The sequence below is a fragment of the Empidonax traillii genome, unplaced genomic scaffold, assembly GCF_003031625.1.
Source record: "Empidonax traillii isolate 1590-97213 ecotype Southwest subspecies unplaced genomic scaffold, ASM303162v1 scaffold483:size1218004, whole genome shotgun sequence".
In the NCBI taxonomy this organism is placed as follows: domain Eukaryota; kingdom Metazoa; phylum Chordata; class Aves; order Passeriformes; family Tyrannidae; genus Empidonax; species Empidonax traillii.
In genome coordinates, this window is record NW_020955676.1 from 696,530 (window position 1) to 712,275 (window position 15,746).

The 15,746-nt window shown below is 39.6% G+C and overlaps 1 protein-coding gene across 1 annotated transcript; it reads right to left on the reverse strand.

The window, feature by feature from the left end:
- Positions 1–2,995: 2,995 nt before the first annotated feature.
- On the reverse strand, positions 2,996–14,115 carry ZNF518B (zinc finger protein 518B). The gene is made up of 3 exons (XM_027896153.1): positions 13,950–14,115; positions 13,522–13,602; positions 2,996–6,808 (listed from the first exon to the last, which is right to left on the reverse strand). The coding sequence occupies exon 3, from the start codon at positions 6,594–6,596 to the stop codon at positions 3,354–3,356; it is 3,243 nt and encodes a 1,080-aa protein (XP_027751954.1). The 5' UTR covers positions 6,597–6,808; positions 13,522–13,602; positions 13,950–14,115; the 3' UTR covers positions 2,996–3,353.
- Between the last annotated feature and the right edge of the window lie 1,631 nt (positions 14,116–15,746).

The window sequence follows — 15,746 nt, forward strand, 5'->3', positions numbered from 1 at the left end:
GAATCAATTTGCTTATCTTGAACTCTACCTTCTACCATAAGATGGAAACCAAACTCACCCTTGCTCATCTAAATGTTATGGCAACTCCACTAAGTAGCAAAAGCTAATAAAGCATATCACAGTCATATAAAAAAAATATTCTTGCTTTTAAAAATACACATGAAATGCTACGTGCCAGGGCTCTCACTGTCTAACAATTTCATGTGGTGTGCGTACGTTTGCTCAACAACAAGGTGTGCTCAGCCAGCACTGAAGTGTCAGCTGCTGCTCATAGGCATTGGAGCAGATTATAAAGCTAGTTAAGTAATAGAATTTACATAATTGCAGCTAACACTTACTCTTCAGCTTGCATAGCTGATACTTGTATTCCATATACGAGGCTTCAAACACTTATACAGCAGAACAATTATGTAGTCACTTTGGATTCATACTATGTGCAAATATAGAGATAAAAATCAAAAGTAGGAACAGTAGATGTGCTTCAAACTCAGCAAGAAAACATACTCCAGTTTGTATCAAAGAACATGAGAATTTGATTTTTTTCCAGCAAAAAAATACTGTGATACTTATTCATACAATCTGAGTTTTAGAAGGCCTAACTAAATTCTGTATATGTATGAAAGGCAAATCAGGTTTTTTTCTGCATAGCATCCATAGTCTTCCTTTCTAAGCACACTCAGAAAGTTTGGCTAGGTAATTGGAATTTACAAAAAAGTAACCTCAGCTACTTTACCCTTAAGAACAGGAACAAGAATAAAAACACTCAAGCCCAAAACCACAACATTCCAACCCAATTTATGATGTAGTAGGTGGCACAAACCAGGTCTAAAAACATTTAGCAGTTGGTTGTTATTTTCTTGAAACATTTTTATTTCTTGATGCTGCATCAAAATGCAAGAGAACATTCACTGTAATTATTTTTCTCAAACTGATGAATCTGTTAAACTCAGAGGAAATTACTCTGACATAACATTTTCTAATAAGAATAAAATTAACAAAACAGAAGTTCCTAAAGCAGAGTTTAGCAGAGCTCATAAAAAGAAGCATGATGTAACCTGCTTTAAAAGCTTCATAGCCACAATACAATTTAACTTACAAAAGACTTCCATGTTAAAAAACAAAAAAAATCTAAATTAAAAACCATAACTCCCCCACATCTCAAAAATTTCAATAGCAGGTTATGGCAGTGACATACCAAGTTTTGCAGATTTTTACTAAAGTAAACAGTAAACTTGCTTACAGATGAAGGCAAGCATTACTAGTATGCTTAATCTACACAGAGTTTATAAAGCTGAGGAGTAACACCTCCCCTGCCCCTTCCCAGTACAACTTTCATGAGCAATGTCTTAATTTTGCCAGTGACAACTCTTACGAAGCAAATTCAAAACTATTTATTTATTCGCTTGTACAGAAACAAAATTAATTCAAACAGTAACCTGGACTGAAGGAGTTAAAACAAAGGAGGAATTCTAACCATGTTGGGGTTTTTTTTATGTTAACCATTTCAGTATTTATTGTATATGATATGCCAGAATTTTAAAATGTAAGCTACTTTCACCATTGAAAATGCAAAGAACACTGTTAGGTTTGGCATCAAAGTATATGTAGTGAAAAAAAAAACCCTCTAGTGTACCCATCTAAAAAAATATAATTCCATTTGAATACAAAATGAGAACTGTCATTTCCTTATTATTGACAAAAAAGGTAAAACAAAGTTTGTTCTGTGGAATAGGTTAGTCTGATACAAATGATACAAAAATTTTCAATGTGTACATGACAAAAATGATCTGACTTAAAGCACCAACTATCTGAAGAATTTTAACACTGTATTGCAATGCAGACATGATAAATACTTTATCAAAACAATGTATAATCTGCTGGAGTATATAAAAAATATTTCCAGCTTAAACTGTTTACAAAAATGCACCAACAGTGAAAAGAGTCAGGGACTACCAGTTTCTCAAGAGAAGTCCCAGTTCAAACATAGAACACACATCCAGCATTGAAGTCAGTATTGATTTTCTTATTCCTAAAACCCTAAGAAGTTGTTTTAATTGTAAGTATGTGCTTCAATATATTTCATTCTACATGATTCTAGAATGAATTAAAATTGACAAGATGAAGACAAACATCTATAGTACACATACAGAAACAGTAGACTTCAGTCATCCATTCCTCCTCTTCACTAAAACTTGTAATTTGGCCCTGATTTAGAAAATTGTTTAAGCAACTGAGCAATGTTCACACTGCACTGAAGTCATTAGGTATATGTTAGACATAATCTGTAACTAGGCACATGCTTGTATGAATTTGAGGCTTACAAAAAATATACTGTAACAACATCTAAATTCTTAAGAAGGATGAAAGATTGCACTGAAAATCTGATTCAATACCGTCAATGTAAATGCTGTGCAACATGGCTTTTCATTTCGAAAAGTCTTCATCTTCAGCGAGTTCCTCTGTAAATAAGCTCACTAACTAGAGTTCTAACCAAATGCTGAGTTCTGTAAATATTCTATCACACATGGTGGTAGAGGGTTTATATTTGGCTATTACTATTTCAGAACAGCCTAGAGGCCATATAGAGAAGTGCTTCTTGTTCCTATCAACTCAAGCCTGATTGTATTTCTGGCTTGATGGTACAGAACCCTGACTGCTCTGTTGTTTCACATCTACACAATACAGGCTAAGTAAAGACTAAGTACTAAACAAAATTCAACTTTTTAGTGCTATCTGACCTAGTGAGGAGTAACTGATTCCACAGATTTTTCATTTACACCCTTGTATCTCCTCTGGAGTCAGCAGAAGTGTTTTCATTTCACTGAAACAGAGCACTTGCATTTAACTTTTACTTTTTATGGATAGTGCTTAGTTTTCTGCTAAAACCTATGATATACACTTGCTGTCCACTGAGGACCAAAGGTGCTTTTCAGTACACGTGCTGGATCTCTGAAACACCATGCTGTAATAAAGCAAATTAAATCCTGTTAAATTTACAAAGATCTCACCATCTAAGACTTTAATCCACAGAGACCTAGCACGAACCAGTTACAGCACAGTATCCTAGGGTAAGTAGAAAGATGTTTGCATAGCAAATCTTTTTCAAATTTCTCCCATGGAACAGATGAAATTGACCTCCAATACAAATTTCAAGCATGAGAGTGCAAAGTAGTGCTTAATCCTTCCTATCAGCTTCTCTCTCTCTCTCTCTCTCTCTCAATCCGCTCTCTTCTTCCACTTTGCTAGCAGCGGAGATCTTTTGGCAAAATAAAGCAGTTATTTCAATCCTCCATCCCACGCACGTTAGTGGCACTCATTAAAAACAAGAGGGGAAACCTCCACTAGTCTCTCACTTAATGGTTTTTTGCTTGAAGAGAAAGAACATCCCAACCCTTGGTTGCCTCTATTAAGTGCCTCTGTCCGTGACTTATCCATTCTTCTTGGTCCATATACACTCTTCCACAAAACCAACACTTAAACAGACACTGAAGCATTTCAGCTGGTGAGGTTTCCACCACCTGGTAGTTGTTTTTATGGGTCTTTTTTAGCTTCATTTTTAGCATACTCTGTTTTTTTGTTTGGTTTCCTGTCTCAGCATTCTGAAGAGTAAGACGCTTTCGATAACGTTTGACACCAAGACAACTACTTGTCCTTTCTGACAGAACTACTTTCAGGACTTGACCTTTATACTTGTTGATAGTCTTCATGACATTAATTATCTCTGGTGAATCAACATCAGGATGGTTTAGTACCACAACTGGCTGGTTACGACGAGGGCATTTTATCAACTGATTCATTTTCAGAGGGACAAGCCGAAGACGTCTTGCTGTCAACAGGTATGACATGTCAGAACTTGGCATGGTTTCCAACTGAGTTCTTGCTTTCCTTTTAGGAAGTTCTCTGAAGCTTGCCTGTTTTGCCTTATTTTTGGGACCTAACTGACTTTTTGAATAGGGCTTGCTTTGCTTGCTCACATCACTGCTTTTCTGAAATGGTACACCAGTTTGTTTGCTATTATTTTTAACACTTGCCTCTCGCTTTGGTCTTTGCCTGAGTGATATACTTCGGGACTCAACATTTGGTTCACTCTGATTAGGCAAACACGGCAAATTATCACTAAGCGTCTCAGAAACACTAACTGGGACTGGGCGAGGCAGAAACATTTCATTGCAATACACAGAAGGAGCTGATGTTTCACGGTTGTTTTCTGTTCCATCTGAGTTTTGACTGCTAGTAGCATTCAGCACTCTCAGCATTGTCCCTTTGGGGATAAAGACTGGACTAGCAACATGGGAATTTTTAGTCACCCTGTTTTTAGATGTTCTTGCAAATGTAAATAGCTGATCTTCACTGTGTTCTTTGCTATTAATCACACTGTTTCCACTATGCTCTTGAGACAAAGTTACAGGCTGTTCCACTTCAGTGGCACATACAACTCTCTCACAACTTGCTGAACTTTCTTGAGCCAAAAGCACCTTCTTACGAGAAGCTTGACATCTCAAAGGCATGGATTTCACGTTAGATTCAGCAGCAGACATGAGCTGAGCAATCTTTCTACACAGCAATGTTGCTGACTTCTTATTGCGTGTTTTGTCAACCCATCTGGCATCCTCCGGAATGTTTTCAGCCCCAGAGCTAAGAGAAAATACAGATGAAATAACAGGTCCTTCAGAAGGACTGCCTTTATTTTCCATCTTCTGTAGTTCTAGTGATTCCAGAAGACGACTGTTCTTTTGACTTATGGTTTCAGCTCTCTTTACTTTGCTAAAGCCTAAAGTTGTATCCTCAAAAGGTGGAGTTTTAGTGATGCAAAATTTTTCTGCTGCCTCAGAAGAGGTAACACATTTTTTATCAAAACCCATACCAGCTAAATGTGCTTCTGTAGAGCTGACTGGCAGACTCTTACATTCTTTGTCATCCCTTGTCACAGGCAATGTATCCTTTTCTTTTAGGACTGCAGAATAATTTTTGCTCTCCTGAGTAGCCTCTAGTGAAATGTTCTTGGAACCTTTCTCTTCAGAAATAGAAGCGTATTTTTGAAGGTTTATATCCTCAGCTTCTTCATAACGATACAAATCACAATGGAAATTATTTTTTCCATCTACTTCACCCCTTGAGGATTTAAGATCACTTTTTTTTTCAGTACTGTTCATTACCAGAGATGGAGAACAGAGTTCTATAACACCTGAATGGACATCAATACCTTTCACCAAATGAAAGCATAATTTTGATGCATCTTCTCTCTGTATAGATACAGAGCTACAGGTTGAGAGTTGAGAATCAGAAGAACAAAGATGTTCAGATTTCTTGTCATCCGTACTATCCAAATTAAGCTGGTTACTAACACTGGATGATTTGTCTACATTCACTTCCGTGGTTAGTAAGTCATTTTGAGACACAGATGATGGGTTTTTTCCTTCTGTAGATCGTTCTATACCTCGACTCTCAAGTTCCTCTTCAGCACAGTTCACAGGTCTGTAAGTTGCTTCTTTCATAGGAATTAGTTTAAGAACCAGCTGTTGTGCTCCATTCACTATTTTAATCTCTACTATCTGAGCTAAACAGTTAGAAGGAACTACAAGTTCAGACGGTGCAATTACTGTTAAAGGCATCCCAGGCTGTAAAGGCTCTGTTTTTGGAGAATAAACCTCAACCTCCACACTTTGATTCTCACATACACTCACTTCAGATGGCTCCAGCACAGTTTTATCCTGGACTGACACTGCATTTACACTACATTCTACATTATGAGATGAACAGACTGTTTTAGTTGCTTTACCTGGAATTTCACAAACCATATTTGAAGACAAATTCAAAAATTCATTCTGAAAAGGAATTTTATTGTATTTCTGCTTTTTACATAAAGTGCTTTGACTCGGCTTCTTTTGCTTGTGTTTTATGAGAGTATTTGACAGCCGTTTTGTGGGTGTTTCATGTACTCTTCTCGTATGTTTTACTATGTAGTCATGTCTAACAGCACCATATTCACAGTACTCACACTGATATGGGAAAGTTCCAGTGTGTTTCACCAAATGTCTCTGGAATTCTCCTTTGGTGTAGGATACATAACTACAGTGGGAACAAAGAAACTTAATTTCTTCATGCTGCCCTACATGTTTTTTATACTGTAAAGGATCCTTTGTTGAAAATCTACATTTATCACAGTAGTATTTGCCTGGCAAAAAATTTTTTACTTTAAATGTTTTCTGGGGTTTACTTGGGGTTTTCCTTTCATGTTCTTTAAAGTCTGCAGCACTGGCACTCTTGGGAACAAAATGGAAAGCTGATGGTGTAATATGACTGCACTTCTTGCAGATGAAAGTTTTGTCTTCAGTCCATCCAATCTTCTTACACTTCTTTATATCTTGCACTGAAATTTTCTGAACACTTCTGCATTTTATACAGCTTATCAGTGACAATTTATTGTTCTCAGTCTCAGTTCCTTGGTAACAGCAGTTTTGGTCATCCTCCCTATTTGATGGATTTGTTTTATCCTCAGAAGATTGCTTTCGGGGTGCAGTTAGGGAATTATTCCTATCATTAACTTGGCCAGGGTACAATCTTGGTAAAATTTCCCTCATTTTTTTCAACTGCATTTCAGAAGATGTGACTCTGCACAAGTTTCATCAAACACAGCAGCAATAGATAAAATTTTTTCGTGGTATTAGTCTTGTATATGTTGCTTATCAATCAATCAATCATTCAGGCTGCCAATCTGCAGAATATAGGCTTTGGAAGGAATGATGTTCAAGCACCTGTATCTGTATTATATTCCATGTTCTTAATTTTAGTCAATCAACTTGCAGCACTAAAGAATAAAAAGCAGAAGAATGAGTCAGTTGGAATTCAGTGATCACTGAAATATAATGAACTAATAAGTGAACTATTAGCAGACTACAGCTGAATTAGAGAGTGCAAGTCCACTGTTAATACACCACTGATTGTATTCTGCACATACACCACTAACTCTAAGCAAAACATGCCAAATCAAATAATCCTTTAATGTGTGCTCTTATTCAAAAATTTCAAAAATACTTAAGTTACCTGCTATGTATCAAAACCTAAAGAGTTCATGATACTTCCCCCATGTCAAGAAAAATTTTACATTTAAGAAATGTATTTAGAAGCCTAACAAGAAAGATACTTGGCAACAGAACTGAGCAGCAGAGTATGACTTCAGTTCATATACAGCTTTCAGTTCAGGACAAGATATTATGAAACAGTGCAAGTGCCACTCATTTGTGAATCCCAGCAGGGAAACAGAACATGGTTACAATGGTTACTAGAAACACAGAACTATTTGTTTGTTTTTAAATATAAGGATCTTTAAGTCAGCACAGAAATTCCTGACATACAGAGGGAAGTTCTTTTCTAATCAGTGCCAATGTTTCAGATCCAAATAGTCTTGAATGTTAATTCATATGAAGATTCATGATTCACATGTTCTCAAAGTAATGAAGTCAAAACAATCTGTGGCTGCAAAATTAATTACTTTCTCTTCTATTAATATCACAGTGCAATCACTTCTATATATGTAGACAAGCATATAAATAATTCACTGCACCCTGATAATACAGAATGTCAATCAAGCAAAATAAACGATGCAACATAAGGCAGAGGGAGAACAGCAGTATCACTGTAAACCACCACATTAACATGTGCAGTATATTCAGCCCCACAAATTGCAGCACTCTGACTGTCTCTTTACTACATTTAACAGGAACAAGATCTCAGCCTTTAAGTTTTTGGTAAGACTTTGAGACCACTGTTATTGGAAAATAAACAAATAAATTAGGTTTTTAAGACATACATAAAATAAAGTCCAAAGCTAACACCAACAAATAAAATCTACCCAACATCTGTCTTATTCTAATAGTTAATTACAGACATGGTATTGCAGACATTCACATGGCATTCCCAAAAAATCTATTTCATGAGGTTAACTCTAGATGCCTTTTCAATACATCCAACAGACAGCTTCTGCTTCTGAAATCTAGTTCCTCACCAAGTCTATCTACAGAGATCAAGACCTGATTTAGACCCCAAAAGCGCAGTGCTGAGATCACATAAGTAGCTTCCCATGACAATAATCATATGTTAATGAAGAAATTAGCATATTGGACTGAAAAGACATTGAGGTAGTGAAGCATTTCCACAGAAGGACAACAAAGTTAGTGGAGGGTCTGGAGCATAGGTCTTATGAGGATTGGCTAAGGGAACTGGGGGTGTTTAGGCGAGAGAAAAGGAGGTTCAGGAGAAAAGGCTGGCTTGGCAGTGTTGGGTTAATGGCTGGACTCTTGGAGGTCTGTTCCAGCATAAGTGATTCTGTGATCTCCCCAATGGCTTGACAGAAGCCAGCATCTCATCCAAACATCTTTACCCACATCTTACATGCCCTCAGCCCAGGGAGCAGCCATACCCTGGGTTACATCAAAAGCAGCGTGGCCAGCATGTTGAGGGACGTGATTATGCCCCCCTACTCTGCTGTTGTGAGATCCCATCTGGAGTACTGTCTAGATGTGGGATCCCCCAACACAAGAGAGATGTGGGCCTTTTAGTGGCTCTCCTCTGGAATCGTTCCAAGTTGATCACAGGGCAGGAACACCTCTCCTATGAAGGCAGGCTGAGAGAGCTGGAGAAGAGAAGGCTTTGGGGAGTCCTTTTAGTCCCTTCCAGTACCTAAAGCAGGCTTTCAAGAAGGCTAGAGAGGAACTTTTCACAAAGGGCATGTAGTGATAGGACAAGGGGGAATGGCCTCAAGCTGAAGGAGGGTAGATTTAGATCAGATGTTAAGAAGAAAATCTTTACTGTGATGGTGGTGACGCACTGGTACATTGCCCACAGTAGCTGTGGATGCCCCATCCCTCGAGGTGTTCAAGACCACATTGGATGGAGCCCTGAGCAACCTGGTCTAGTGGAAGATGCTCCTACCCATGGCAGGGGGGTTGGAACTACATGATCTTTAATGTCCCTTCCAACCCAAACCATTCAGTGATTCTGTATTTCTGTGCTCCATCTGTCAATACCCCTAACTGCTACAGCAATGCTGCCCTAAAGATGGAGCTCTGCAAAGAGCATGTATACTGAATGTAACCTCAAATAACAGTAAAAATAAGTTAGAAGACTGGTTAGGGACAACATAATGAGCTTTTCACTCTTTAGAAGAAGAACGGCTGCACATTAAAACTGCTGTACAACGGAGATCTATTTTTTTTAAGTAATTCTAATGTGGTGACATTATGCCCTCTATTATCCTGATTCTAAAGAAAGAAAAAGCAAATGTGTGCAGTAGTTCATATGGAACATTTGTCCTCTGCTACTACCACTTTTTAGACTTCAGATGACGCATAAGTGTGATGGTAGGCCTGTGTTCAGGAAATCCACTGTTTTGCTTCAAGAGAAAGATGGTAAGAGATCTTGATTAACTCAATATCCAGACCAAAGATGCTTTGCAGGTTTCTGTAAGCTTTAAGAAAGAACTAAAATTGCATTTGAAAGGAAAGGGTGAGGTTAGGTCAGCACTTCCCTTCTTTTTGTTGTTAAGAGCTATCCATTGATACTGAAACTGTCTTCCATGAACTGACCAAAAGCTACATATAGAGCACTTTATGCCACCAGCATGCTTAACCACAAAAAAAAGTATTATAAATCCAGAGAATTTTCTTATATTTTTTTTACATTGTGAACTTCATCTTAAAGGACAACATGAAAAACAATCCACGTGCTTTTAAGGGCAGGTAAGTACAAGAAACACAGTCCAGCATTTTAAGAACACTTCACTTTAACAGACAGCCCAGACAGATCTGGGCTGCTCAGTCCAAGAAGACACTAGAAAAATTTAAGAGGTAGTTCAAAGAATAGGCTAGTAATTCTACTAAATTTTCCTAATTCAAACAGCTTTATGTAAGAAAGTGAAAACAGCTAGGTTTGTCAGGGTTTAACCCCGAAACCAAGCTTTCATTCAGACCTGTGACAAATACGTTGCTAGAATCCAGGCTTCAAGTCTTGGTGTGTGACTGTCTTCCAGAAGTGCGGTGGGTTGATCCTAGCCAGCAGCCAAGCAGCCACACAACCACTTGGTGGTGTTCCTTCCTGAGTAGGAAGAGGAGTGAAGTAGAGAAAAAGCACAAGAAAGTTTGTGGGTAGGACAAAGGTAGTTGAATAGAAGGAAAGAGGCAGGGAAGTGACATAAGGGAAATCACTCACCACCTTCCACAAGCAAACAAATGCCCAGCCAGTCTCCAAGCAGCAGTCACCTCGGAAGGCAACACCCCTCTTCCCTTGTTCTTCTTCCTCTACCTCCAGTTTTCAAGGCTAAGCATGATGTTATATGCCATGGACTATCCCCCTGACCAGTTCTAATCAGCTGTCCCAGCTGAGTGCTTTCCCAGTCTCTTGCCCATCCCATGCCTACTCAAAGGCAGAGAGGGGGAAAAGAAAACCTTGGCATTGTGCAAATGCTGCTCGGCAACAACCAAAACACTGGTGTGTTATCAACACTGTTTTAGCCACAGATCCAAAACGCATCACTGTGTTTAACTCCATCCCAAGCCAGACCTCATGCAAGGTGAAAAAGAACTGAATAATGAGTTGATGCCAAAGTAATATCTCTGCTGTCTCCCTAGCTAGTAATTCACCATGTACCCTGAACACTGAACAGCTAATAAAAAAAGTTTTGATACAAACAGGTCCAATTTAACATTATTTTAAATACAACAAACCCAAAATGAGATTGTAATTTCATGTTTATATTAAAAAAAAAAAAATTTTCTGGTTACTTCAAAAAACTGAGATCATCAATGTACAAAGCAAGGAGAACATTACATACATTAACTCTGTACTACTGAGGGAGGGTGGGAGAGGGAGGAATTCCCCTTGAGATTTGTTTTGGTGTTTAGAAAATATTTAATTTAAAGATAGATACTTGATTTTTCAAGTTATAATCATGTGCAGTGCACACAGACCAACCCAAAGACATCATGAAAGGAAGACCTGAAAGTCTACAAGGAGTGAATGGCAAACATAGGAACAGGATGGATGAAGAATGGAGTAAGATACACTAAGAGTGTTAAAATCAGTTCCAGTCATTATCTTTACAGTAATGGATTCAGAAAAAAAAAATTGTAAAAATATGCAGAAATAGAATAAGGTACTCGAATTAGGAGAAATGAAAAAAAAAAAAATTTGGAGGCGCTAGTATTTTTTTTTAAAAAGGAAAATAAAGAAGTAAAAATTTAGAGGCATGTGGAAGAAAGAAAGCAGAAAAAAGATAAACTGAACTTCCTTATTCACTCCTTCTACCAGACCCCTGCAATTCAGTGACATTAAAAAGTCAGTCATTCAATGAAAATAAGTATTCCCACCTTTCACATAACAGTAGCGCATCTTGAACTTGGCTGCTCAAGACACAGAGATTAATAGATCCACAGGAGTCAAAAGGCATTCCAAACTGTGGATATCACATGTATGTAATGGTTAAAAAGACCCATTAAAACAAAGGAAAATAGGATGAAACCTCCTGTACAGCCTGACTATGCCAAATTCATCCAGTAGAAGGGTTTTTGCACTGCAAAGGATTACAAACCACTGATGTGGACCCTGTCAGACAGAGAATTTCTATTTACTTCAAATACATTAATACTTTGTTAATAATTTCAAAGAAAAACATTTATAGTGCAGGGATTTAGTTCCCTTTAGCTCAAACTCTATGCTGCTATCAACGAAAAGGGTGTGATGAACAGCATTTGTCCTACGTGATCGAGCAAACGAGCCCTTACTTCAGCAAAGCACACACCTCTCACACAGTAAGTTCACAGGCTGCAGCCAACAATCAAGGTGTGCTTTGGTACTGAAAAGCCCATGTAAGTCATGCCTAGGAGAATGAAGTTTAAGCAAGATTGGAAGACATGTATGCATGCATCTCCTGTGCATGACTGTATCAGGGGGATGCAGTGTGTAAAATTTGAGTCCCTGTGAAAAATTTAAATCTCCGTGCTTGCTTAAAACTACCTTCTCTATATTTTGCAATTATACATATATATACACACACACACCATATACTGACCGTTTAACATCAACTATCTCTGTTAAGCAGAGTTAACTGTTCTACTGACCCAACTACAAAGCTGACAATTATCAGTCACTAATTTTAGGCCTAATGACTGGGAAAGATAACACGTGTTTCACTCAAGTATTGCATGTTGTAATAATTAATATAATTAATTTTGCGTTAAAAACAAATTATTCAAATAAACCATATAAATTTTATCTGCAATTATTTCTTCTTAAAAAAACATTTTGTTTCACAGTAACAGCTAATCACAGTCATAACAGTTTTTTGTTTGTATCTGAAATTCACTTGAAGATTTTCAATCAAAATTAATGAGGAATGACAATGCAGAGAATTAAGAAGAGCAAAGACCATGCATCAAGTTTTTAGAGCTCATTTTTATTATAAAATATACAGTTCTTTCACTCTACAGAAAAAAATCAATTACATTTAAAATGTTTACTACCTATAAAGTCATGCAAAACATTGATTAAAACAATATTTTTCAAATGCATAAGTGAAAAAATGTCCAGTTTACTGACGTTTATTGGCACTGCATGAAGGCAAGTACATGTATGTACTCTGCAGTATTCTACTGAAATGGAGGTCTGCTTCCCTGTGGCTCTAGGACCTAGGCCTAGCTTTATTCGTATCTGAAAGATACACACTTCTATTATATCATTCAACTGCTTGGTGGTCTTCCTGCAATAAGCTTAACAAGGCATTCCCAAATAACTATCGTGTCCAAAGCAATCGTCTAGAGAGTGCTCAGAGATGTTTAGACAGTTGTTTATCATTACATCTATGATCAACTATTTAAATGTATGCTGCTAATTTCATCATTTCACACAATTCACGACCATTTTGAGAATCTTTCTGTACATCCAGAGCATACTGGCTAGTATGTAGCACTGCCTTTCTCTAAGGCCTGGAAGGAAGGAAGGAAGTATGGCACTGAAGAAAATGAAAGGAGGGGGAAGAGTCCCATTAAAAGCACATATCCCTCCATGCCCAGTTCTCAAAGCACTCATGTAGATGTTAAAACTAATTTCTACAGATTTCATACCTTCTAAGATTAGCCACATCCTATCTGCATGTGCAAGAAAATGGCCTTGACTGCAACCACCTACTGCAGTAACAATGCACAAGAGACTGCTAGAGAAATCCTGTAAAATACCATTGGTTTTCCTAATCATAAAGCAGACTTTTTAAATTAAATGTACATAATAGGCTACATCTTTGTGCTTTGGCTACATGTATGATAACACTGGATCATCTATTCAATAGAAAAGGTAATTCAGACATAAAAAATGGTAAGTGTCCAGTGTAATACTTCTCAATGATAGATTCTCTTGCAATAAAACTCAATGTGGGATTTAATTAAGCGAATCTTACGCCCAAGTATTCAAAAAAAACTCATTTGCACACAAAACACAGGATGTTCTATTTTGCTCAGGAATACAATTACTAACCCGAGAGCTCCTTTTCTTCGGGAAGATGACCAAGACGACAACCCTGGACAACAGCCTTAGTCCAGACGAGTCCAAAGCGGCCTGATGGCGTCCACGAGACAAGACAAAAAAAAAAAAAAAAAAAAAAAAAGAAACACAACAAAAAAAAATTTCTCCTTGTCTTGGGCATCCAGCCCACCCACGCATCAGTGTTGCCGCCTCTTCGGAGGCCTCCCTTTCTCCTTCGCTCGCTCGCTCGCTCGCTGCCCGCCGGGCGCTGCGGTGCGGCCCCTCCGCTGGCCGCGCAAACCTCCGCCCGCAGCGCCCCCGCAGCGCCGCCGCCGGCCCGCAGGGGGCAGCACCGCCGGCACCGCCGGGCGAGCAGGCAGGGCGGTGGCAGCGGCAGGAGCCGCGGGCCGGGGGCAGGGCCGCGGGCAGGGCCGCCTTACCTGGCGCGGAAGAGGGCGAGGAGGAAAAAGAAAGCGCTGCCACCCTCAGGGCAGACCCCACCAGCCGCCGCCGCTCGCCTTGTCTCCGGACTCGGGCGAGCAGCGCAGCGCCGCCCCGCGTCCTGCGCGGGTGCCGCCCCGCCCTGCGGCGCTTACCCCGGGAGGGCGGGCGGGCAGCCGAGCCCCCCGCCACCGCCCCGGCCCCGGCCCCGGCCCCGCGCCGCCCCCGCCCACCGCCGAGGCGGAACTGACCTCACGGCCGCGCCCCGCCCGCCGCCGGGGCACCGCCGGGTAGAGCTCTACTGAGAGCCGGGAGTTCTACTGAGCACCGAGTGCGGAGCACCATCGAGAACCGGGGAGCGCGGCCGCGCCTGCTCTGGGCGCTCGCACCCGTGAGGGACCCGGCACCGCTGTGAGGGAAGAGGCTGGGGAAAGGAGGCTGAGGAAAGCCGCTGGCCGTCCCTCCGCGTCCTGACATGCAAGGGGCCGAAGGATGCGCTGCTCTTCCCAACAATGGCTCTCCATCCCTGCCGGTTCCGCGGTGTTTTATCACTGTATGGCGTGGGCACGCGTTCCATGGGGATTACTCAGTCAAGTCCTACAGTGACGTGGTAGTTGCACGTTTTCGGATGCATCCAGAAAAATCCAGATTTCTTTTTAAATAAACTGCCCTTATCCAAATTTAAAAGGAGAAAAAAATTATTTAAACTGACAGCGTGTTGCCCTCTGAAAGTGCCTTTAATGTCACTATGTTACTTATTATGTTACATGTTACTTTGTATGTAACCTCCACTTTAAAAAGGAAACTAACCAACACAGGGCCCAAAGTCTTTTCAGATGAGGTCTTAGAAATGTAGCTCTTCAGTACATGACTTCAAAGTTAAACTCCATTTTGCTGATCTTCATGTTAGCATGTGTGATAAGAGGAACCAGTAAGTCACATTTTGTAATCAGTTCTCTACCGGAATGATTTGAAAGAGTGCTTGGTCTTGTCCAGACATGAGCACACCTCTTCAGGGATCTCAGATTTTGGGATAGGCTCTTCAGATCACAAAAAAAGAAAAGGGAAAGCTAGCACTAACAGAGAGGGAAGTCTGAGGGAAAAGAATCCCCTCAACTATGAATTTTTCAGTTCCAAAATGTGATGTTTCCTTTAGAGTGTGTTACATCTTTTGATTAGCAGTGTAAGAAAACACTCTTAATGGATGAATTTGGAACACTGTAGTTTACTGAACACTTTAAAATGTGTGAGAAGATTTTCTGGCTGATATAGCCTGTTGGGATTTCTAGAAGACTTTTGACAAAGGCTGTCAGAGCAACTAAGCAGTAATTGCATAAGATGAAATATCTTGGCATGAATAGCTGGTTAAAGATGGAACACGGAGGGGCAGAAGTGAATGTGTGATCCTCGTAGCACAGATACAATGGGTGTGCTGCCATATCAGTCTCTGCTTGGACCTGCTCAACATACAAGTGACTTGGAAAAGGAGCTGGGCACTCAAGTGACAGCCTTCTGATGACACCAAGCTATTCAGGGACTTAAGGACAGAAGCCTACTAAAGATCTGCAGAAGGACATGAAACTAAGTAACTAGGTAGTAAAATGGCAATTAGATTTTTGGATAGATAAAAGTGATGCACAGTGAGGAAAAACATCATAACTTCATATATAAAATTATAAACTTTAAGCTGACTAGTACTGTGCAGGAGCAAAATCTTGGACTGTGAAAATCTCACCTCAGTGCTTAATAGAGTTCATAAAAACAAGCTGTATGCTGAGATTTGAAAAAGAACAGAG